This window comes from Protopterus annectens, chromosome 8.part0, assembly GCF_019279795.1.
Source record: "Protopterus annectens isolate FY-2018-M chromosome 8.part0, PAN1.0, whole genome shotgun sequence".
NCBI lineage: Eukaryota > Metazoa > Chordata > Ceratodontiformes > Protopteridae > Protopterus > Protopterus annectens.
The window spans coordinates 1,672,735,965-1,672,760,002 of record NC_056741.1 but is presented as its reverse complement, the minus strand read 5'-3'; the positions used below and the strand labels follow the sequence as shown (position 1 = coordinate 1,672,760,002).

The 24,038-nt window shown below is 43.9% G+C and overlaps 1 protein-coding gene across 1 annotated transcript in view; it reads right to left on the bottom strand.

Moving 5' to 3' along the window:
• The window catches only part of LOC122809594 (exosome component 10-like), a 1,034,611-nt gene that overhangs the window by 693,157 nt on the left and 317,416 nt on the right, over positions 1 to 24,038 (bottom strand). The window contains exon 6 of the mRNA XM_044081202.1: positions 15,997 to 16,075. Coding sequence (XP_043937137.1) covers positions 15,997 to 16,075 — 79 coding nt within the window. The remainder of the gene's footprint in view (positions 1 to 15,996; positions 16,076 to 24,038) is intronic.

Here is a 24,038-nt window from a genome sequence, read left to right as displayed (position 1 = left end):
CTGGTGGAATGGCAGAAGGTGAAGGGGTATCCATTTGTAGGAGTTCATACCTCTTTAGGACTTCATACATTTCTGTGGAGTCCCATTTGAAAAACTCTCTCATCAGAAAGACAGTTTCTCCAAAGGTAAGACCTCCTCGGGGGATTCCCCCTCAGCAGAGTCCTCCTCTGAGGAGGCACATCCTAGAGGGGAAGACATTTGTGAAGCATAAAACAGAGAATCCTCTGAAAAGGAATCTGAAGGGTCTTTGGCCTCTATTGTAATAGGCTCTACAGTCCGAGGCCTAGGGCTGATAACAGGAGGGGCAGCTGAAGGAGAAGCAGCCATGGAAGGCCTAAGGGCCATAAAGGCATTAAACAAACACTGAGAGAAAGCTTGCCAATCCGGCAAGCTCTCAGGTGCTGAAGTCACACGCTTGTTTTTTTTGTTTCTTTTTTAAAGAAGAAACAGCCCTGGAGGGTGTAGGCCCTAAGGAGGGCCTAGGTTCAGAAGCCTCACTAGTGGTGGACGGACCAGTCTGGACATCCGCAGCGAGCAGAGGTTTTCCCCTCATTGTCGGCACACGGTATCTGCGTTCTCAACAGACGTGCTTTCAGACCTTGGTTTTTTGGCCTCCGGAAGGGTATCTATTATACCAGAGTCAGCTGGTTCCATATGTTCTTCCAAGTGTACCTCAGCCACAGGGAGAATTGGGGGGGGGTGCAGTAGTAGGCCCAGGCCTGGTAACTTTGGCCTTTTTTTGGTGGCTCGACAGTATGGGCGGATGGCCCTTCCCATCACAAGAACAATATGTTTGAGGTGCTGGTTCTCTAGACAGATATTAAGGGTGAGCAGATGGCTGAGAAGAGTCTTTAGAACTAAGGCCTGACAAATTGCGCAGGCCTTATGGTCATGGTTGGGCCCTGGGCAGAACAGATAAGAGATCATGGGTGTTCAAAGATGACTGCAAAAGTACAGTTTTGTACCTACCGTAAATGTAGATGTTCGAAGATCCACATTGCTGCAGTCCTTACACTTGGGTAGTCCGCTGTCCTCGGTCGGCCCGAATATCAAAGTATAAGGCTGACGTCGGTCAAGGCGCATTTGACTGACATCAGAACGTCAGGGTACAAATGCGCATGACCGACGTCATATCCTCAGTCTTTTCTTGCCCCAGATGTCAGAAGACCCTAAAAATAAAGGTCAAAACCAAAAGACAGCAAACAACCAACCAACCACCCTTGCATTAAATATATATACAACATATACAATATACACAATATGTACAACCCAACCCACACAACCACCTCGAACTGCAGAGGGGAAGGAGGGCGGGTAAATTGGACTGCAACAATGTGGATCTTCGAACATCTACATTTATGGTAGGTACAAAACTGTACTATGTTCTTCATCTCACATTGCTGCAGTCCTTACACTTGGGTAGAATCCCAAAGCAGAGGTAAGGGAGGATGGCTAAACTACAAGGAAGCAGGAGCTGACAAAATGCCCTGCAAAACAGCAGTGGCAAAACCAGCCCTGGATTTAGAGTAAAGTGGCAGGTGATAATGCCTAGAGAAAGTATGCACTGAACTCCAAGTAGCTGCCTCCAAAATATCCTTGGTTGCCACTCCCTCAAAAAGCTGTCGAAGTGGCAGTAGCCCTAGTGGAATGAGGCCTAATCCCAGCTGGAATCTCCTTGCCATGATGGGAATAACAGAAAGCAATGCAAAACCCAATCCACTTAGAAATAGTTTGTTTTGACACAGGCTTGCCCTGAGAACTCAAAGCAAAAGAAACAAACAACTGCTGAGACTGCCTGAACCCTTTAGTTCTGTCCAAATAATAACGCAACTGACTGTGTACATCTAAAGTGTGCAAAATCTTTCCCCTTTATTTTGGGGATTTGCATAAAAAGTAGGCAAATGAATAGTTTGGTTTAAAGCCACACTAGAAACCACCTTAGGCATAAAGGAAGGATTAGTACGTAATGATACCCTATCCTTATGGAAAATCAAGAAAGGCTCAACCGCCATAAGGGCCTGCAATTCAGAAACCCTTCTTGCAGAGGTAATGGCCAACAAAAAAGCAGTCTTCCATGATAAATATTTCAACTCAGACGTAGCTGCAGGCTCAAAAGGTTGTAGAGTGAGTTTCTCCAACACAAAATTGAGATCCCAAGCAGGAGCAGGAGCTTTTCGTGGAGGTCTTATATTCTTTGCCCCTCTAAGAAATTGCTTGAACAAAGGATGAGAAAACAATGGTGGGTCACAATCATAGTGAGCCGAAATTGCTGCAGCATGAACCTTAATAGAAGAGAAAGACAAACCTTTGTCCAGTAACTCAGTAAGATATTGAAGAGCCACATTCAAATTAGGCCCAGAAACATCAAAATCTTTGCTGCACTCCAAAATAAAAATCTCTTCCATTTATCTGCGTACACTTTCCTTGTACTAGGCCTTCTAGCTTCCAAAATAACATTCAAAACTTGCTGAGGAAGTGGAGGGCCACTATGGTTCAAAACAGAATATGCCAGGCTGTTAGGTGCAGAGATTGAAGCTTGACATTGAGCAAATGGCTGTCCTCCTGTGACAACAGGTGTGGAATCAAGGCAAAGGCCATGGAGGCTTCCGTACTAGACTTCTCAGTAATGGGTACCAGTGCTGTCGAGGCCAATCTGGAGCTATTAAAATCATCCTTGGCTTGTCCTGTCTGACCTTTAGAAGTACCTTTGGGAGGAGAGGCAGAGGTGGAAAGGCATACACATGAAGATTGCTCCAATTGAAAGAAAGAGCATCCACTCTCCAAGCTGTGGGATGAAACCTTTTTGTGCAAAACTTTGGCAGCTGATGGTTTAGAGGAGAAGCGAACAGATCTATGTCTGGAGTTCCCCATGACACTGTCAATTTCTGAAATACATGAGGATCCAATTTCCACTCGTGGGGATCCATAATTGCCTGCTCAACACATCTGCTAAGGAGTTCTGTGCTCCTGGCAGAAACCTTGCTTGAAGATTGAGCTGTAAACTGAGAGCAGTCTCCCACAAAATCATTGCTTGCCTGCATAGAGGATAAGAATTCGTTCCCCCTTGCTTGTTGATGTACCACATGACAGTTGTGTTGTCTGTTAGAATCAACACCTGCCCTGGAAGAAGTAACTCCTTGAAAGCTATTAATGCAAACTGGACTGCTAACATCTCCTTCAGGTTGATATGTAGATGTTGTAGTCTGGCAGGCCACTTGTCTTGTATCCACTTTCCATTTAGATGAGCTCCCCAAGCTTTGTCTGAGGCATCTGTCGTTAAAATCTGACTCGCCTCTGGCCGGGTCACAGAGAGTCCCTTGTTTAGGTGACATTCCTGAGCCCACCACAAAAATTCCTTTTGAATGCAAGGTATTATTTGAATGACAGTGTCCAGATCCTGGCAGTGCTGTGTCCATACATTTTGAGATACCATTGCAGCTTCCTCATATGCAGTTTGGCATTGGGAAGCACCAGAATACAAGATGCCATGAACCCTAAGGCTTGAAGGACTGTCCTTGCAGTCAGCCCGGACTGATGAGATAGTTGATGGAAGTAAAGGGATAGATTCTTTTGTTTGTCCGGGGTTAAAAGGCCATCTGGGATGCTGTATTCAGTCTCACACCCAGAAAGCACATGTCCTGAGAGGGTACTAGACTGGACTTTATTTCGTTCACAGAATACCCCAGGCATCTTAGCACTGCTATCACATATTCCAAATGATGAAGAAGCTCTTCCCTTCCTTGAGCCAGAATCAGGCAGTCGTCCAAATAAGGATAGATCTGAATTCCTTTTAGCCTGAAGAAAGCTATCACTGGAGCCAGAACTTTCGTGAACACTCTGGGTGCAGTAGATAAGCCAAAGGGCAATGCAGAGAACTGATAGTGAGAAGTCCCAGCTCGAAAACGCAGATACTTCCTGCAACTTAGTCTGATAGGAACATGAAGGTAAGCCTCCTTGAGATCCAAAGTTACCATCCAATGATCTTTGCCCAGCAGAGGTAAAAGCTGCTGTAACGTCAACATTTTGAACTTGGGAATGTCCAGATAAGTGTTGAGGGTAGATAAATCCAAAATTGGTCTCCACATGTTCCCCTTCTTTGGTACCAGGAACAGGCGAGAATAAAATCCTAGGCCCACTTCTGGCATAGGAACCGGCTGTATGGCCCCTATTTGGAGTAACAGAGAAACTTGCTTGTGAGCCTCTATTCTTTGTTGAGGAGGAACGTCTGGCATGCCTTTGAAAGGAGGCAAGGTATGGAAATAAAACCTGTAACCGTGGTGTATGATATCCAATACCCATCTGTCTTGGGTAATTAAACTCCAATTTTCTTTGAAAAGTGCCAACCTTCCTCCCAAAGGTGCTGCCAGACGAGAAGGTTCTGGCAGCTGAAAAGATAGGTCATTGGGTCTGTTTGAAAGGACTGACCCCTGCCCTCACCTGAAGACTGTGCAGGAGAACTCCCTGTTCTAGGCCTGAAAGAACCCTGAGCTCTGCCCCTGCCACGTCTAGATCTACCCCTAGACTGGGAATCATAAGAAGGATACATCCACCCCTTAGTAGGCCAATTTCTACTAAACTTTGGAGGCTGAACCTGCAAAAAATCTTTAACAGTCTGCATAGACTTAGCCTTGTCTTCCATTTTCTTTAAGACTGTCTCAACAGGAGAACCAAACAACACGTCAGATTGTAAAGGAGCATCTAAAATCCGAGATTTAACATGGTCAGATAAATTCTGATCCCTCAGCCAGGCGTGCCTGCGAAGAACTGACCCAGTGGCAGCCACCCTAGACGAGGCCTGTACAGCATCAAAACCACATTGCAAAGAATGCTTACCCACCTGTTCAGAAACATGTACTAAATCTTGCAACTCTTTACAATCAATACCTTCCGCCAGAGCATCAACCTTAGACTTCAATTGTGAAAGGAGATAGTTTTGGCATTTTAACATGTGAAACTGGCAATTCAAAGCCTTCATAGCTAGAGTGGAAGAAGTATAAACTTTCTTTCCCCATCTATCCAAAGCCTTGGCCTCTTTGTCTGAGGGAACCGGATTCTTGACAACAGAAGCCTTAACACCTTTAGGCCCCTGACTAACAGTTTCTGGGTCTGCCCTAGGACTCTTAAAAAGATACTTATGAGCTTCAGGCACCCTGTAATATCTATCCGGTTTAACAGGAGCAGGAGGCAAAGAATCAGGATTAAGAGAAGCCTCTGCAAAAACATCTTCCACCACATCTAAAACAGGAGGTATAGCCAAAGGCCTATGCTGGGGTAGAAACAAAAATTCTCTAAGCCTTTTCCTGGAATCAGAGAAGTCCTGACCTTCCCACTTAAAATGCTCCCTCATAGAATGAAGAGTTTCTGAAAAAGAAAAATCCTCAGGAGGAGAAGCAGAAGGAGTAGAATCATCCACATCAGAATCAGAATAAGGAGAATACTCCTGCAAGTCTTCAGCCGAAGACTCTGAAACATCCGAAGCCTGCTCAAAATTCCAGGCTCAGGCTCCACCCTAGGTCTCTTATCAGGAGGGGGCAAAGAACCCCTAATCAAAGAAATCAAATCTTCTGCCATTTTAAGCATATGCTTCTTGGGCACAGTTCCAGAAGAACTAGGGGTGACACCAACTGAAGCTGAACCTGGCCTGCCTCTGGGAGAAGCCTTTGAAACAGAAGGAGAGGGCCTAGCTACCCTAGGAAGGGAGGGGAGTATAGTAACCTGAGAAGCCCCTTCAGCCTGACCTGCCTCCTGAGAGGCCACATCTTGCAATAATAAAGTCTCTCCCTGGGAACCCAAAGAAACCTCCGGTGGAGACACCGGCTCCACCGACACCTCTAAAGAACCGGCGTCCGGAACAGACGGTTCTTCTAGCCTAGGCTTAACTGCTTTGTCCTTGCACTTCGAAGAAGCGGGCCGGAGCATCCGACGGCATTTTATAATTGCACCGCTTCCCAAAGACTAACCTGGCACAATCCAACCTTCTCTTTATAGTGCTTATTGAATCTAGCACAAGAGCGACAGCCAACCACGTCGTGCTCAGGCCCTAAGCAAGGAATACACAAAGTATGATAATCTCTATGCGGTATCTGTTTCCCACAAGAAATGCAATTATTTACTTTTTCTGACATCCGTAAATCACTGAGGCAAGAAAAACTAAAATATTCAACGGGTACTTAGCCAACTTTGAACTCGGTCTGAAACTCAAATCGAAAAATCTCAGAACGCCAACCGCACTTGCAATGCTGCTTCTGCATCGGACCATGCGGCAAAAAAGACTGAGGATATGACGTCGGTCATGCGCATTTGTACCCTGACGTTCTGATGTCAGTCAAATGCGCCTTGACCGACGTCAGCCTTATACTTTGATATTCGGGCCGACCGAGGACAGCGGACTACCCAAGTGTAAGGACTGCAGCAATGTGAGATGAAGAACATCTAGGAGTCATAGTCGAGTCCCCAACTGATGTGGACATCCTACAGAAGGGCCTCAATGAGACAGATGCCTGGTGTCAGAGCCATGGCCTCAAGCTCAATGCCAAAAAGTGCATTGTCATAACCTTTGGTAAAAACTCTGTACCCATGAACTACCACGTAGGCGGCAGTCTACTTAACGCTGAATGTGTGATAAAAGACCTTGGGACCCTGGTGGACAGTAGTCTCTTCCTTTGATAATCACATCACCACAGTAGTCGGGAAATCTTTAAACGTGGCACACCATCACAAAAGGGTGCTCATCCAGGAAAAAAAAAAGAGGTCATTAGACCCATTATAGAGTACACTGCTCCTACTGGAATGTACCTCACAAGACATCTGCAGCAGCTGGAAAGGCCACAGAAGTATCTCACAAAGAGGATTGCTGGCCTAAAAAGTACAGTTTTGTACCTACCATAAATATAGATGTCCGATAGGTATGCATCTGCAGTCATAACATATGGCTTGTCCTGCCTCAGGCAGCCCTTCGGTCGGCCGGATTCCAAAGTCTGGGTCTGGCCTCGGCTGATGTCGCACTTTCCCCGACATCAGAGCATCTGGGGTATAAAAGCATCAGCCGACGCCATTTTCCTCAGTTTTTCTTGCCCCAGATGCCAGGTGCCCTCTAGGAAGGCTAAATTTGGATAAATGCTGAAAAGTTCCAAACATTTGCAAATTATATACATGCATAAACAAACAAATACACCATAATAGATTCCCCCAGCTAGCTAAAAGAGGGGTAAGCACCCTAGGAATACCACAGAGGGGAAGGAGGGAGGGTAATCCTGACTGCAGATGCATACCTATCGGACATCTACATTTATGGTAGGTACAAAACTGTACTATGTCCTTCAAGGATGCATCTGCAGTCATAACATATGGGTAGAATACCATAGCCAATCTGGGGGAGGAGGTACTAATAAAAGGATGGTGTAGTTAAGATCCCCTGCAGGACTGCAGTTGCAAACCCTGCTCTGGATCTAGAGTATAACGGAAGATTGTAATGCTTGGCAAATGTATGCATGGAGCTCCAAGTAGCAGCTTCTAAAATGTCCTTGGTAGCCACCCCCCCGTAGGAAGGCTGTAGTGGTGGCCGTGGCCCTTGTGGAGTGAGGCCTGATATTTTCAGGAACTGTCTTTCCATGAAAGGAGTAGCAAAAGTGAATGCAATTTCCTATCCATTTTTAAATTGTCTGTTTGGAAATTGCTCTTCCTTGCACCCCAGTTGCATATGCTACAAAAAGTTGGTCAGTTTTTCTGCTAGTTTTTGTTCTGTACAAGTAGTAGCGTAGTTGTCTGTGTATATCCAAGGTGTGCAAAAGTTTTTCCCCTCTATTCTGTGGATTAGGGAAGAACGTAGGCAAATGAATAGCTTGGTTCAAAGATACCCTAGATACCACCTTTGGCATAAAAGTAGGATTGGTTCTTAGTGACACCCTGTCCTGGTGGAAAATAAGAAAACGCTGCACTGCCATTAATGCTTGTAACTCAGTGATTGCCAGAAGGAATGCAGTTTTCCAAGATAGAAATTGTAGATCCGCTGATGCTGCTGGTTCAAAAGGAGGTAGTGTCAGCTTATCCAGCACAAAGTTGAGATCCCAGGCAGGTAGAGGGGGTCTTCTTGGAGGTTTAATATTTTTGATCCCTCTCAGAAATTGTCTGAGGAGAGGGTGTGAGAAGATAGATGGATCCACATTGTATTCTGCTGAAATTGCTGAAGCATGAATCTTAATGGAAGAATAGGACAGGCCACTGTGGAACAGTTCTGCTAAGTATTCTAGGATATGTGTTAAGCTTGCCACTGTGACATCTGTGCCCTTTGATGTGCTCCAAATGAGAAATCTCTTCCACTTAGCTGAGTATGTCTTCCTTGTGGAAGGTCTGCGAGCCTCCAAGATAATGTCCTTCACCCTCTGAGATAAAACAGTGTGATTGGGATTTAAGGGATTTAAGGAATTTTCCAGGCAGTTAGTTGCAATGTTTTCAAGTTGGGATGCAGGGTCTTGAAATTGTTCTGCATCAGAAGAGGCCATAGGGGAAGAGGCCATGATTTTGCCTGAGACATGCTTCTCAATAATGGATACCAGTGTTGTCTTGGCCAGTCTGGAGCTATTAGTATCACTTTCGGCTGTTCCTCCCTGATCTTCAGTAGAACCCTGTACATCAATGGGAGAGGTGGGAAGGCATATACTGTTAGAGCTTTCCAGCTGAAAGAGAGAGAGTCCACCCTCCAAGCTTGTGGGTGGTATGTCCTTGAGCAGAATGTCTTCAGTTGATTGTTGAGTGGGGAGGCGAACAAATCTATCTCCGGCATTCCCCATGTCTTTGTTATGAGTTGGAAGATGTCTGGGTGCAGCATCCATTCATGTGCATCCATGGTAATTCTGCTTAAGCTGTCCGCCAGTGAATTTTCTTTCCCTGGCACGAATTGGGCCTGTAGTTGGATATTGAGATTCAGGCCTAGTTCCCACAGATTCATAGCCATCCGGCATAGAGGGTAGGAATGTGTGCCTCCCTGCTTGTTTATGTACCACATGACCGTGGTGTTGTCTGTCCTTATTAGCAGGTGTCCTTGTTGGAGGAAGGGTTTGAGTGCCTCGATTGCATGCCTCACTGCCAGCATTTCCTTTTGGTTTATGTGCATGCTTAGCTGTCCTTGAGGCCATAGGCCTTGGATACATTTGTCCTCCATGTGTGCTCCCCATTCTCGGTCTGAGGCGTCCGTGGTGATGGTCTGCCTTGGTTTTGGTTTGTTGAAAGGCAACCCCTCTGTTGGACTGGCAGGCCCGAGCCCACCACAGGAATTCCTTTTGAAGGCATGGAATGATTGGTATCATGGTTTCTAAACTGTGACTGTGCTGAGACCATACACTCCGTAGGTACCATTGTAATTTCCTCATATGCAGCCTGGCATGTGGTATTAGAAGTATGCAGGATGCCATATAACCCAGGGCCTGCAGGATTTTCCTTGCAGTAAGCTGAGCTTGCCTTGTCAGAGTCATGAAGTAATCTGGAAGTTGTTTTTGCTTTTCTTCTGTGAGAAAGGCCATTTGGGTGGTTGTGTCCAGATCTGCACCCAAAAAGGTTATCCTTTGGGATGGTACTAGTCTTGACTTTTGGATGTTGACTGTGTATCCCAAGGTCTGTAGCAGGTGTATGGCATAGGCCAAGTCCTTTAGCAAAGTTTCCTTGATGTACGCTTGTATTAGGCAGTTGTCCAGGTATGGGTATATTTGAATTCCCTGTAGTCTGCAATGTGCAATTACTGATGCCAGGCATTTCGTGAATACTCTGGGCGCAGTAGATAAGCCAAAGGGCAATGCTGAAAATTGATGATGCTCTGATCCTGCAAGAAATCTGAGGTGTCTTCTGCAGTTTGGTCGAATAGGGATGTGCAGGTATGCCTCCTTGAGATCTAGAATCACCAGCCAAGACTCCTTGCCCAACATGGGAAGAAGTTGCTGTAGGGTCAGCATTTTGAATTTTGGCACAATGAGATAAGTGTTCAGTGCGGACAGGTCGAGAATAGGCCTCCATTGATTTTCCTTTCTTGGTACAAGGAATAGTCTGGAGTAAAATCCTTGGCCTTGTTCTGAACTTGGTACCTTTTCTATAGCTTTCATCTGAAGTAATTTGCTGGTTTGTTTTAAAGCCTCTACCTTCAGATTTGGTGGAAGGCTTGGCATTCCGCCTCTTTTTGGCAAAGTGTGGAAGTGGAACCTGTATCCTTTGTCTATTATTTGCAGTGTCCATGTATCCTTTGTGATATAATGCCAGTTTTTTGAGAATAAAGCCAGCTTTCCGCCCAAGGGTGCTTCCAGTTGATCCCTGGTAGGCGGAATCAGAGTTAAGTCATTGACCCTGTCCTGGTGTAGTAGTAGTAGTTGTTGCACTACTCCTCTGGTTGGCAGGCTGCCACTGACGGCCTCTGTAGGAGCCCTTCGATTGACCTCTGCCCCTAGGGCGCCTGTTCCTGCCTCTCTGGGCTCTGTCCGAGTCTGGAAAGGACCAATTTTTAGTAGGCCAGTTTCTGCTGAATCTCGGTGGTTGAACTTGCAGGAAATCTAACTGTTTGCACAGATTTTGCCTTTTCTTCAACCTTTAAGTTCTCCTGAGCAGAGGAGCCAAATAAATTTTGTTTCTCCATTGGAGCATCCAGGAGTTTAGCTTTGGCATGGTCTGGCAAAGATTGCTCCTTCAGCCAGGCATGCCTACGAATAACTGCCCCAGTCATAGCTGATCTAAATGAAGCCTCCAGTGCATCATAGCCACATTTTAAGAAATGATTACTAACCTGTTGTGAGTTGTGTACCAAATCCTGAAGGGATTTACGGTCTACGGGTTCAGGAGAAGAAAGTTTCTTATTCAGTTCATCTAACAAATACTCCTGGTACTGTATCATATGAAATTGACAGTTTAATGCCCTGACAGAAAGAGTTGCAGAAGTATACACCTTCTTTCCCCATTCTCTCTAAAGCTCTAGACTCTCTGTCAGAGGGTAGAGGATTTTTGGCAGTAGCGGCCGCAACCCCTTTAGGGCCCTGAGAAATAGTCTCTGGGTCTGCAGAATGGGCTTTATACAAATGGAAATGAGAATCCGGGACCCTGTAGTATCTGTCAGGTTTGGCAGGGGCCGGAGGGAGAGTTATCAGGGGCTGTACTGACATCATTGTACACATCATCAATTACATTCAAAACAGGTGGTATAGCTAAGGGCCTATGCTGAGGCAAATGCAAAAAGATCCTTAATCTTTTTCTAGAATCAGAGAAATCCTGACCTTGCCATTGAAAATGCTCTCTCATGGAGTGTAGAGTCTCACCAAAGGAAAACTCTTCAGGAGGGGAGGCCGAAGGGATAGATTCCTCTGCATCTGAATTGGTCTGACAACTCAGATCCATCCGTGGAATCATCTGAGGAGTGAGGTTCAGTGGGGTCAGTCCTGGGCCTTTTGTCTGGAGGAGGTTGAGAGGTCCTGTCTGGGTGAGGTTGTGAACCCTTAATTAAGGAAATAAGGTCCTCAGCAAGGCTGAGGATCTGTGAACTAGAGGAAGGCCTCTGGGAGGTAGATTTGGCAGGCAAGCTTTTGAAAGTTTGGCAGCTTTAGCCCTAGAAAAGGCCTTAATGGACATGGAAGCAGGGAGCCTAGCTGCCCCACGTGCAGGGGTAGAAATGTCCAAAGGTATGGTGTCGGACAATTCCTGTGCACTAGCTTCGGTAGGTAATTCGGAAGCCGACTCAGCCGGGGGCCTCTCGGGCCTCGGTGGTCGGAAGTATGGTTTCGGAAGAAGGAATCGCCGAGGACTCTGTTTCGGCCGAAACCGAGACACTCGCGGTAGGCCTAGCAGTGGTTTCAGCCGAAACCGCGGGCCGCGAGTGTTGGTCCTTTTCCTTGCGTTTTTTGACCATATGTGAAGTCGGAGTCTCCGACGGCATTTTATAAGCAAAAGCGGCTCCAAAAAATTCCTCTGCAAACTCCGACCGACGTCTAAGAGTTTGTCGGTTAAAGGAGGCACAGGCTAAACAGGCCGATACGTCGTGGTCTGGGCCTAAGCAAGGAAGGCAGTAAGAATGGAAATCCTTATGAGGTATTTGTTTCCCACAAGTTAAACAATTATTTACTTTGACATCGGCTGAGGCAAGAAAGAGTCCCCAACGGGGTACTTAGCTTTTTTCGAAGTCTTCGGTAGCTGAAATCACTGGATCTGACCGACCGGCACTTGCGAACAGCTTCTGCTTCGGGCACCGCGTGGCAAGAAAGACTGAGGAAAATGGTGTCGGCTGATGCTTTTATACCCCAGACGCTCTGACGTCGGGGAAAGTGCGACATCAGCCGAGGCCAGACCCAGACTTTGGAATCCGGCCGAAGGGCTGCCTGAGGCAGGACAACCCATATGTTATGACTGCAGATGCATCCTTGAAGGACATCAGATGCCCTTCACTGACAGTCTCAAAAAACTCCGGCTTTACTCCGAAGCATATCGCCTACTCGGAGGTGATCTCTGCCTAACATATAAAGATATGTCAAACCCAGAGCTGTTGGGCATGCTAAACCTAAAGAAATCCCAATCCCTCTGAGCTACACACTCTAGGAACCTAAACCTTGTCACCACAATAAACAGGACATGCTAGTGGGATAGATTCCTGTCCCAGAGTCTTCCCGTACTCTGGAACAAGCTACCCATCTATGTCAAGCAAAGTTCCTCATTAGCACTCTTCAAGAAAAATCTTGGAGTGGATGGGAAATAGGAAATACACTCCGGGGATCACTTCTGTGGCTCTGCTTGACAGGGGCACATGAAAATAACTTTGAGTGGCGTAAACCAGGGAACCTTGTTGGCTAGGCTTACTTAGGCCCTTGGGCCAATAGCCTAGTATCTACCTCTGAACCTTATGAGGGATCTGATGTCCACACCTACACTTTCCTTTTCTGGATGACATGAACCTGGGCAGGCATGTAGTGACCAAAGAAAAAGAACAAGAAAAAGGCCTCAACAGGGTACTTCTGTTTAAATTGCAAGATCCAACAGCAGAGACGGCGGGATGACCAGACGTTCAAACTGGAGACAGAGAGGTTCTGATGACGTATGTGCAGACATCAGTTTTATGGCCCATGCACGCTACGGCCAACATCAGATGTCCCCCACATACCTTGCAGTGACTAGAAATTTTGTATACTGGCCGGATGTTCGGGTCGCTAGGCAGAGGCTAACCCAAAGGTTATGAATACTGCAACATGAGAACAGAAGGACATCTGCATTTTCAGTAATTCTTTGTGGCTTCTTTCCAAGGTTTCTCAGCTACTGACACACTGTTGCTTGCACACCCCAATGTAACAGTCTTGACATATTACTATGTTTTTCACTGTGCAGGTACCAAACCATACATATCACAACTGGCAACAAGATGTGCAAAGGATTTTAGTCCTGTACTATGGGATCTACATTTGTCAAGATCTCCCACTTTTCTACTTTAGTAAAACTCCTTGCTCTGCTGCTGAAGTGCTATTATCTTTATGATCCTCAGAGAAATGATGGATGGAATGAATTACTTCTGTTCTCCAAGTACTTTTGGAATTCATGAAAGATGGGATTGGCTGCCCCCCACTGCAGCCATTGCCTTGGTACCCATGAATCTGCTATAACACTTTTCCCATAAGTGCAGCTGTAAGGAAAGATTTCCTCAAGACTGTCCTCTGTTATTGTCGGGTCCTTGTGCACCCCCCCCCACCACCACCACCACCAATTTTCCTTTACTGTCGCCTTGCTATTTATATTTGTTGCTTGCCCTTAGTCTATTTCTGGTAGAACAGTCCATGTTTGAAGGGGTCATTTCTTACAAAACTTCTAAAGTGGAGATCCTAAAATGTAAATCACTCTTAAAAAGGCATTAACAAGTTGTGCCTTGATGTCCTCCTTTAAGGACTGCAACTTTATAGTTACATCTTATTAAAATAAGTTGGTTCGCATCTAATGGAATGTCTGGCTATTCAGTTCGCCATCTGAATGGGCTAACAATTCACCCCTAAGCTCTGTGCTGAAACCTCCCATATCTTTTTGCATATATGGTCTGAGGGAGACTGAAGGAATTTACTCATATGGATTTGGCAATTAACTGCCTTACAGGACAAGATGTGCAAAGTTCAAACTTTGTCAAACCTGTCAAAAGTTCTGCTTTCGTTATCAATGGGTAAACAGCTAGGTGCAGAATCTCTAACATCTTCTTATGATTCACAGAAACCGATATAGAGTCAGCCACCAGGTTTTTGCAAAGATATTTGTGAATGTCTTACACTTAGTAGAATCAGTCTGACTTTTGCAGGCAGAGGACTGGGAATCGGGGACCTGGGATACAGCTAAAAATGCATCATCCACTGCACCCAAGACAGGGGGTATAGCCACAGTCTCTGCAGCTTCCATCTCTATGAGCTCAGTAAAGCTCTTGATTATCAGAGACTTCAAGGTTTTTCCACTTAAAAAAAAATTCCTTCAATTGAGTCAGTGTTTCCCCAAAGGAAGTGTCAGTGGGGGAGTCAGAAGAGATGCTATCTTCAGCATCTGTCTGGGGGAAAGGAAATCTGAAAAGATTAATACAGCTCCTCCTACTCAGTGTCCTTACGATTAGTCTTTCTCCTCAGATGAAGAATCTCTCTCTCTTTTAACAGGGAGGGGAAGAAGATTCAGAGAGCATCCTTGTCTGGCTGCAGGGCCCCCTGAGCCATTTGAAAACCAGTCCTGACGGCCTACCTGCATGGAGAGTTAAGTGGTGGACCAATCAGCCTCATTTTTAGATCAGAGTTTGGCAAGGAGCTGGAGGGGTGAAATATGCTTTCTTTTCTGAGTCCCTCTAAGACAGAAATCCACTCAAACACTTGGGGGCCCTATTTGTTAGACTACAGCTCTATGCCAAAACTCTTCACTTCTTACCAAACAAAAAATTTGCGGATGTCGCCTTGAGAAATGATTACCCAGCACTCCTATATGCTCCCCCTTGGCCAGGCATCTGCAGAAGACCACTGTGAGCTACTGGTTGCATGGATGTGAGTGGGTTCCAGACTATAAAAGCCTCCAAATGGGCATCACAGGGCCACAGAAAAGAGGACAGAAAGTCTGGGGCCTGTAAACATGCAGTAGTAAGGCCAGTTAACTAGGACCAATCCTAAGTATAGGTTTACATTTATATATATATATATATATATATATATATATATATATATATATATATATATATATATATATATATATATATGAACAGTATATGTAGATGTATAAAAATATACCTACATCTATTACTGCTGCTTTGAGCAGCATATTGTTTTTTTCTAATGCTACCAGAAGAATGTAAAATATGTCCTTCAAGTAATTGCAACCAATAGGCTACATTCTAGGGAAAGAAAATGGTTCCAGTTCTCAGCATATCTGCTCTCAAGAAGCAACCTCTAATCAAAACAGCAATCAAAGACTCAAAAAGCACAGATTTCAACTGTTTCTAAACAAATTATACCATTGTTAACAGGCTGGGGTCTAGTAAGTCAGAATTTGTTATTACAGGACAGGGAGGGAAGAGAGAAAACAATGTTAATGAAAAGCATACTAGCTGACTTCCAGGTCATTTTTTAAGCCTAGCAATTACTTCACTAGTATAAATTGCACTAACAAAATATTCTGCCCTAAATTGTTCTGTGGAAGGGAGAAGAGACTGCTTTCTCAAAGTGTACTTTTTTTAGATTTAAAAACACAGACACACACACACTGAAAAATCAAGTTCTCTCTGCTTTTGACATTCAGGCAAATTAAGTGAGTTTAGTAAGCGTTTTCCAAATTTATAAGGTACAGGGCTCAAACATATTAGATTTAATTTATTTTAATGGTCACTAAAATATATGAATTCACCCTTGCGAATTCTTAGCTATTAATAAACAACAAAGACTCGCTCCTGCTTACAGCAGTACATGAAAGCATCTATAAAACGGACGCAGAAAGAAATTGAAATAGAACAGCAAAATCAGAATAATAACTTGAAGCATTTACCTGCTTGCAGAAGTGTATGATCGTCACTCACAGGAAGGTGTGAAGTATCATGTGGACCAAATAAAGGATTTTCTCTCTTCTGCAGTACAAATTAAATATTTGATTTACTAAGATTTGTGAACTAAAGGAATCACAGTCCTTTGTACAGCTACATAAAACATCCAAGAACAGCAGTAGAAAACTGACAACACAAACTTGATTAAATTAATGTTGTTATAATACACACAGCGACTATGCGTCTTAAGTTAGAATCGGCCTTCAGCAAAAATGCCTACAGGAAAAGTCATCACTGCACACAATGACAGTATTTGCAGGAGACAGCCAAGGATACAACAGATATTTTATGTAGCTGTCAGGTGCTATTTTTTTCCAAGAACTCTCTTTCCACATACATGAAGGCCAGTGTGGCAGTACAGTTTTGTATGGATGGAACAGGACAGCTGCTTTTTTCAAGCAATCTTTCCTTCTAAAGTCCATAAGGCCATCAACATGGCACTAGCATTTTTCCATGTGTGGAACAGCTCCAGCCTTACATCTGACATACCTGGGATTTTGCTATGAAGTCATCAGCCCTGTGCTCCTATCAAACTGACAAAGCAGTAATTCACTTATGTTTTTGCACTGATGTCAGAGTTGAAGAAGACAAATAGCATTGCACAGTCAGTCACTTTTTCACAGTTCCACAGTAAAGTTAGCCATTATTCTGGGCAATTTAAACTTTCTAAGAAAAAAGATTCAACAGCATTAACTAATTTAATCCTGGGTAGCAAGAGACAACATATTTGCTTCCTGAGATCTTCTAATTTATTTATTTTAAATTTATTAACTGGGAAACTCCATCTGGACATGTGCCCTTTTTCAGGAGGCCCAGGGGGAAAAGCTCCGCAAAAAATCATACAGTACAGTGCTTTGTTACAGCAGATTTAGACAAAGTAATTACACTTCTAATACATTACAAAATTAATAGTTACACAGGAGACTAAACAGGAAAAACATTTTGTAAGACAATTTACAACAGTGATGAAACATATGAGTGAGTTACATTCTGAGGGGCTGTATTTAAGTTCATTATGAGGAGTTATTAAGAAAGGAAGTATAGATAAGATCAAACATAAGTAATAAATAGAGGGGAAGTTAAGATTTATGTTTGAGGAAATGTACTAAGGGGGTGGTAAGGAGTCTAGCCTGGGCTGTGGCAGGTACATAGCCAAGAGTTTGTAAGGTGGGTTTTTAGGAGTTTTTTAAAACTGTTTAGGTGAGGAGGTATTCATAAGTGGGCTGGGTAGAAATTTCCAGAGTTTGGAAATACAGTAGGAGAATAGGGCTTCACCTGCTGAGTTTTTTACTCTGGTGACTTGGAAGAGTAGATTATTTCAACTAAGGGGTCTGGATGCCAAGTATGGTTGGATTAGGGCTGGGTTTTATTCTGGATGGTGGAGGATTTTGTCAGCTTGGGTTAGTTGCTTAAACTGAAGTAAGAGGGAAAGTTCTAGAATGTCCAGTTGCATGAGAGACTCTCAGTGGTGGGATTTATAGTGGGCATTTGTGGCAAATTTGGAGATCTTGCTATAGCAGGTTTCGAGCTTGTTGAGGTCAGTTTTACAGAGATTTGTTAGGATAGGGGATGTATATAAAAGTGTCAATAGCAGGCATGTTCTAGCAATTGTACTTTTTGTATTTTTAGTTGGGTATTGTGTGTTTCTGTAAAGGAGACCAAGTGTTTTGTGTACTTTTTTATGGATAGGTCTAGGCGAAGGAGATCAAATTTCAGGTAAATGTCGATAACAACACCTATAAGTTTGGTATGGGGGGTAGGAGTAATTGTGGTTTTGTTCTTAGAGAGGATGTGAAAGTGTGAGGAGGGGGGAGGGTTTTTGGTGGGGTAGAAGAGCATAAGTTTAGTTTTACTGGGATTTAATAAAAGTTGGGAGTTAGTTAACCATGTTTCAACATATAGGAAGGTGTCCTGGGTGATAGATAGCAGGTCATTAAGGCAAGACGCAGAACAGATTAGAGTGGAGTCATCAGCATACTGAATGATTTTGGCTTGGGGGACTGCAGTATGGAGGTGATTAGTAAACAGGGAGAAAAGAAGGGGTCCCAAGGATGGAACCTGGTGTACCCCTAAGGTGACTGGTAGGAGGGGTGAGAGGGATTCTTGCCAAAGGACAGTTTGTTGTCGGTTTAATTAGCTCAGGAATCATGCTATAGCTGTACTGCTGAGACTGTGGGAGGAGAGGACGTTTATGAGTTTGGGGTGACTGACCATGTCAAAAGCTTTTGACTGGTCCAGAAATATTGGTGAGACAATCTGGGAGTTGTTTCTGAGCAGCTTAATAGCATTTGTGAAGGATAGAAGGGCTGTTGTGCTATGAGCAGGGCGGAAGCCATGTTGAGCCCTAAGCCAGGAAACCACTTGCTTTCTGAGAACTCTTTTCTAAAATCCTATACTGAAAACATGCTCCATTAGATGCATTAATACCTGATAAACAGCATGAGTCACAAAAATGCAAAATGTGATATTTCTACTGCCAAACAATGGGCTGTACCCTGGTATTAGTATCACGGGTCTGTCTCTCTGTCTGTAGATGATGATTTTATATTACAGATTCATGAAAGAAAATCTGTACTTTGACAAAAGTATTAGTGTTGTGGTAAAACAAAAAGGTTTCATCTCTGTAAGTGTACAAGACGGAGACAAGGTATCAGTGAGGGAATTATTCACCTGTTCAAAAGCTTTCCAATGATGTATAACAAGAAAGGATAGCATACCATTGTCTTGTGATATTGCTAACTCTATGCAAATTATGCATATAATAATTTCACAATATTTCAAAAATATATTAATCTACAAAACCATCTGAATTATATAACAAACACCAGTGGCAAGATAATGTGACTTAATATCCTTCTAAGATGGCACCATTTGTTTACCAGCAAGTTACACAACTTTTATGAAATTAATGCAGTTATGAAAATATAGGTAACAGTCATACCTGTTTTACCTAAAGAGCATTTATCACAGAACGACTTCACATTACCCACCATGTTTTAATGTAATTTTTTACCAACATCCACTGCCTGAATACACCTCCTCCAACATAACAGTATCACACTCTGTTTTGTCATTAATGTAAACATGGAAATATCCTGTTTTTTTGTAACATTTTTGTAAACACTCAACTCCAGCTGTGCATATCCCGTATTAACTATTTCACTATCATGTCTAGCAAATCATGTATGCTTGAATATACCACCTTACTGCCTTAGTTTTATGTATGTACCTTTATCAAGATGGCAGAAATTACACTTTGGAAACAATGACAAGTATATTCATTTCAGGAGAACAGAGAAGTCTCTTGTAAAGACTAGTACGCTCTTATAGGATGCACTGGAACTCTGCTTTCTTGACTATACTCTTGTAGGAAGCAGTGAGTCATGCGGGTACATACATCGAAAAACTCATGAAACCAAAGAGAACGTCAATTTATCCAATGATTAGGCAAAACCTAATCAACAAAGATATATGTAATCACCAAAGAGAACGTCAATTTATCCAATGATTAGGCAAAACCTAATCAAAAGATATATGTAATCTCCAAACACTTGACACTACTCAGTCTGGATTTGTCAAAGGGAAATCATGCCTGTTAAACATGGCAGAATTTTTCAAGACCGATACCAAGGCCCTGGACATGGAAAAATCTAAGTAGGCTGTATGCACAGATTTCCCCAAGGCTTTTGATGCTATCCTCCACTCAGATATCACTGACAAACTCACCCAGCTACGCATCAACCCTTATACTGTTAGATGGGTCATTAACTGGCTCACTGACAGGGGAATCCACCTCCAACAGCAGACCTGTAACAAGTGGTGTCCCACAGGGATCACTCCTGGGACCTCTACTGTTTGGAATCTATTTCTCTGAAGTACAAGCAAAAACTACAGGTCTGTGGCAGACAAAGTTTGCTGATGACTGCAAACTGGGAGCAGTCAGAGAATCTCCAAACGATGTCAACATCCTACAACAGGGTCTTACACAAACAAATGACTGGCGCCAAAGTCATGGCCTTAAACTCAATGCAAAAAAAAATGTATTATCCCTTCCAGTAACAGAGATGTTCCTGATAACTATCACATCAATAACACCACCCTAAGTATGTACGACGTGGTGAGAGACCTGGGCACACAGGTTGACAGCAATCTTACCTTTGATCACCATGTTTCCACAGTGGTAAGATGGCCATTCTATATTGCTAATCTCATAAGTAAGGGCATTGCCTCCAGAAAAAAGTTATAATCTCCCTGTACTCTTCCCTCATCAGGCCAATAATGGAGTACAATAGCCCTTTTGGTATGTACCTTTGCAAGCACCTGCAGCAATTGGAAAAACCACTAAGGTTACTCTCTGGGAAAATTCAAGGTCTCCACCATCTGCCCTATGTGGATCATCTGAAATCAGTGTCACTTTATTCTGTTTCATAAAGACTACTCAGAGGCGATCCTTGCCTTGCATATAAGGCAATCTCTGACCCTGCTTTACTGAAAATGCTGCACATCCGCAAGTCAAATGGTACGCAAGTTACTCGCTCTAAAGAACTTAAACTGGTTTGTGACATTAACAGAACCAGCTGGAGGGGCAGATTTGTCTCCCAGAGGGTACCACAGCTTTGCAACAGACTCCCACTTCATGTCAAACAGGGCACCTCACTGGTCCTCTTCAAATGCTATCTGGACGATTGGATGGGTAACAACAAATTCACCCTGAGGGTTCCACCCATGTTCCTCAAACACGGGCATTAGGTGCTGATTGTGAAAATAAGGGTAGAACTTTGCTAGGCTTGACAGGGCCCTAGGGCCATTAGCCTAGTAACTTCCTATGATCCTAAGAACCACTAACTTGGATATCTCATTCATAAAGTATAGTTTTGTACCTACCACAAATGTAGATGTTCGAGTGTTCACACTGCTGCAGTCATCACACTTGGGTTATCCTGCCGTCAGGCGGTCCAGCAGTCGGCCAGAGTTCCAAAGTCTTGGTCCGGCGTCGGCTGCTGTCGCTTCTTCCCTGACGTCAGTGCGCCTGGGGTATATAATATGCATCCGACGCCATTTTCCTCAGTTTTTCTTGCCCCAGATATCAGGTGCCCTCAAGTGGGTAAGCAATACATATTGCTAATCAAAAATATACATATAAAATAAAAAACAATCCCTTCAGTTACCAGCAAATACACCCCAAAGGTTGTGTAGGATAGAAGGGTATAGATAAGTCCAGCTAGTTCAGAGGGGATGGAGGGAGGGTAACCTGGACTGCAGCAGTGTGAACACTAACATCTACATTTATGGTAGGTACAAAACTGTACTATGTTCATCGTGTTACACTGCTGCAGTCATCACACTTGGGTTGAATCCCAAAGCTAAGTTTGGGTGGCTGGTCTATAAATAGTTAGGATTGGCTAAGAGGCCTTCAGAACTGCAGTGGCAAATCCTGCTCTGGATTTAGAGTAAAGAGGCAGGTCGTAATGCTTGGTGAAGGTGTGCACTGAACTCCAAGTTGCAGCCTCCAAAATGTTCTTGGTAGGTACTGCTCTGAGAAAGGCTGCTGAAGTGGCTGTTGCCCTGGTGGAATGAGGCCTAATGTTATTAGGGACTGATTTTCCATGCTGTGTGTGTAGCAGTACCGAATACAGTGTCCTATCCATTTGGATATAGTCTGCTTTGAGATAGCCTTGCCTTGTGATTCTGCAGCATATGCTACAAACAGTTGATCAGTTTTCCTGAAAGCTTTTGTTTTGTCCAAGTAGAAGCGTAGCTGCCTGTGTATGTCCAAAGAATGCAGAAATTTCCCCCCTTTATTTTGGGGGTTTGGATAAAAAGTAGGCAAATGGATGGTTTGGTTAAGAGCCACACTAGATATCACCTTTGGCATGAAGGTAGGGGCTGTCCTTAAAGATACCCTATCCTGATGAAAAATTATAAAAGGTTCCACTGCCATTAATGCCTGTGGCTCTGAGACTCTTCATGCTGAAGTTACTGCCAGGAGCAGAGCTGTTTTCCATGACAAAAATTTTAGATCGGCTGTATTGGCTGGCTCAAAAGGTGGTAGGGTCAGTTTTTCCAAAATGAAATTGAGGTCCCAAGTTGGTGTTGGTGCTCTCCGGGGCGGTCTTATGTTTTTAGCCCCTCTGAGGTACTGCTTTAGCAAGGGATGAGAGAATAAAGGAGGATCCGTGTTGTAATGTGCAGAAATGGCAGAGGCATGAATCTTAATTGATGAAAAAGATAGGCCTCTGTCCAGCATCTCAGTTAAGTATTGTAAAATCTGAGGAATGTTTGGAACAAGAGGGTCAAGGCTGTGAGCCTGGTTCCAGGCGCAGAATCTCGTCCATTTTTCTGAGTAAGCTTTCCTGGTGCTAGGCCTCCTGGCCTCCAAAATGACATCCAGAACAGCTTTAGAGAGAAGTGTTGCCTGTTTGACTAAAGTATCTGCCATGCAGTCAGGTTTAGGGTTTTGAGCTGACCGTGCAGGATCTGATTGTTTTGTTGAGTCAGAAGGTGTGGAATTTGGGGCAAAATCCATGGTGGGCCCTGAGCCAAGTTCCTTAAGATAGGGTACCAGTGCTGGCGTGGCCAGTCTGGAGCAATCAGGATCATCTGTGGTTTTTCTTGTGTGGCTTTTAGGAGTACCTTTGAAAGGAGAAGCAGTGGTGGGAAGGCATAGATTTTTAGGTTTTTCCAGCTGAACAGAAGAGCATCCACTTTCCATGCTTGTTTGTGATAAGTCCTTGTGCAGAATTTTTGTAGTTGGCAATTCAGAGGGGAGGCAAAAAGATCTATGTCTGGGCATCCCCATTTTTGTGTTATCATGCTGAAGATTTGTGGATTCAATTTCCATTCGTGAGGGTCCATGATATTTCTGCTTAGGTCGTCTGCCAGAGTATTTTTCTTTCCTGGCAGGAATTGTGCTTGCAGGTGAACTTGGTACGATAGAGCTGTGTTCCACAAGGTCATGGCTTGCCTGCATAGGGGATAAGAATGAGTGCCCCCTTGTTTGTTTAGTAGTATTTGTCCTGGATGTAGAAGGTCCTTGAAAGCTGTTAGGGCATTTTGAACAGCCATCTCTTTTTGATTGATGTGAAGATGCATCTGGTCTGTAAGTCCACTTGCCCTGAATGCATGTTCCTGCCATGTGTGCTCCCCCAGGCGTAATCCGAAGCATCTGTTAGAGTTTGCCTGGCTGTGGGTTGGGTAAAAGGCTGACCCTTGTTTAGGTGACATGCCTGTGCCCACTATCGAAACTGTTGTAGGCAGGGAATTATTGGAATTACTGCTTCTTGACTGTGAGAATGTTGAGTCCAAACACTTTTTAGGTACCATTGTAATTTCCTCATATGCAGTCTGGCATATGGTATTAATAGTATGCAGGATGCCACGAATCCCAGGGCCTGGGAGATGGGACGTTTTTGCCAGTAGTTGAAAATATTGAGTTAGTTGCACTTATTTGTCTGGCGTGAGGTAAGCCATCTGGGCCGTTGTATTTAAGCTGGCACCCAGGAATGTAATATGTTGTGAGGGCACTAGTTTTGACTTCTTTTCATTTACTGTGTACCCTAGAGAAATTAGCAACTTTTTCACAAATGCCAGATGCTGCAGAAGAATCTCCGTCTCTGCTTGAATGAGGCAGTCGTCCAGGTATGGATATATTTGAATTCCTTTTTGTCTGCAAAATGCAATTACTGGTGCCAGGCACTTTGTGAAGACCCTGGGCGCAGTAGATAAGCCAAAGGGCAGTGCAGAGAATTGGTAGTGCATTGTACCAGCTTTGAATCGGAGGTATCTTCTGCAATTTTGTCCGATAGGGACATGCAGGTATGCCTCTTTCAGGTCCAGAGTAACAAGCCAAGCCTTCTTGCCCAGCATGGGTAGAAGCTGCTATGATGTCAACATTTTGAATTTCAGAATATCCAGGTAAGTATTCAGAATTGAAAGGTCCATTATAGGCCTCCATGCTTTTTCCTTTCTGGGGACCAGGAAGAGTCTC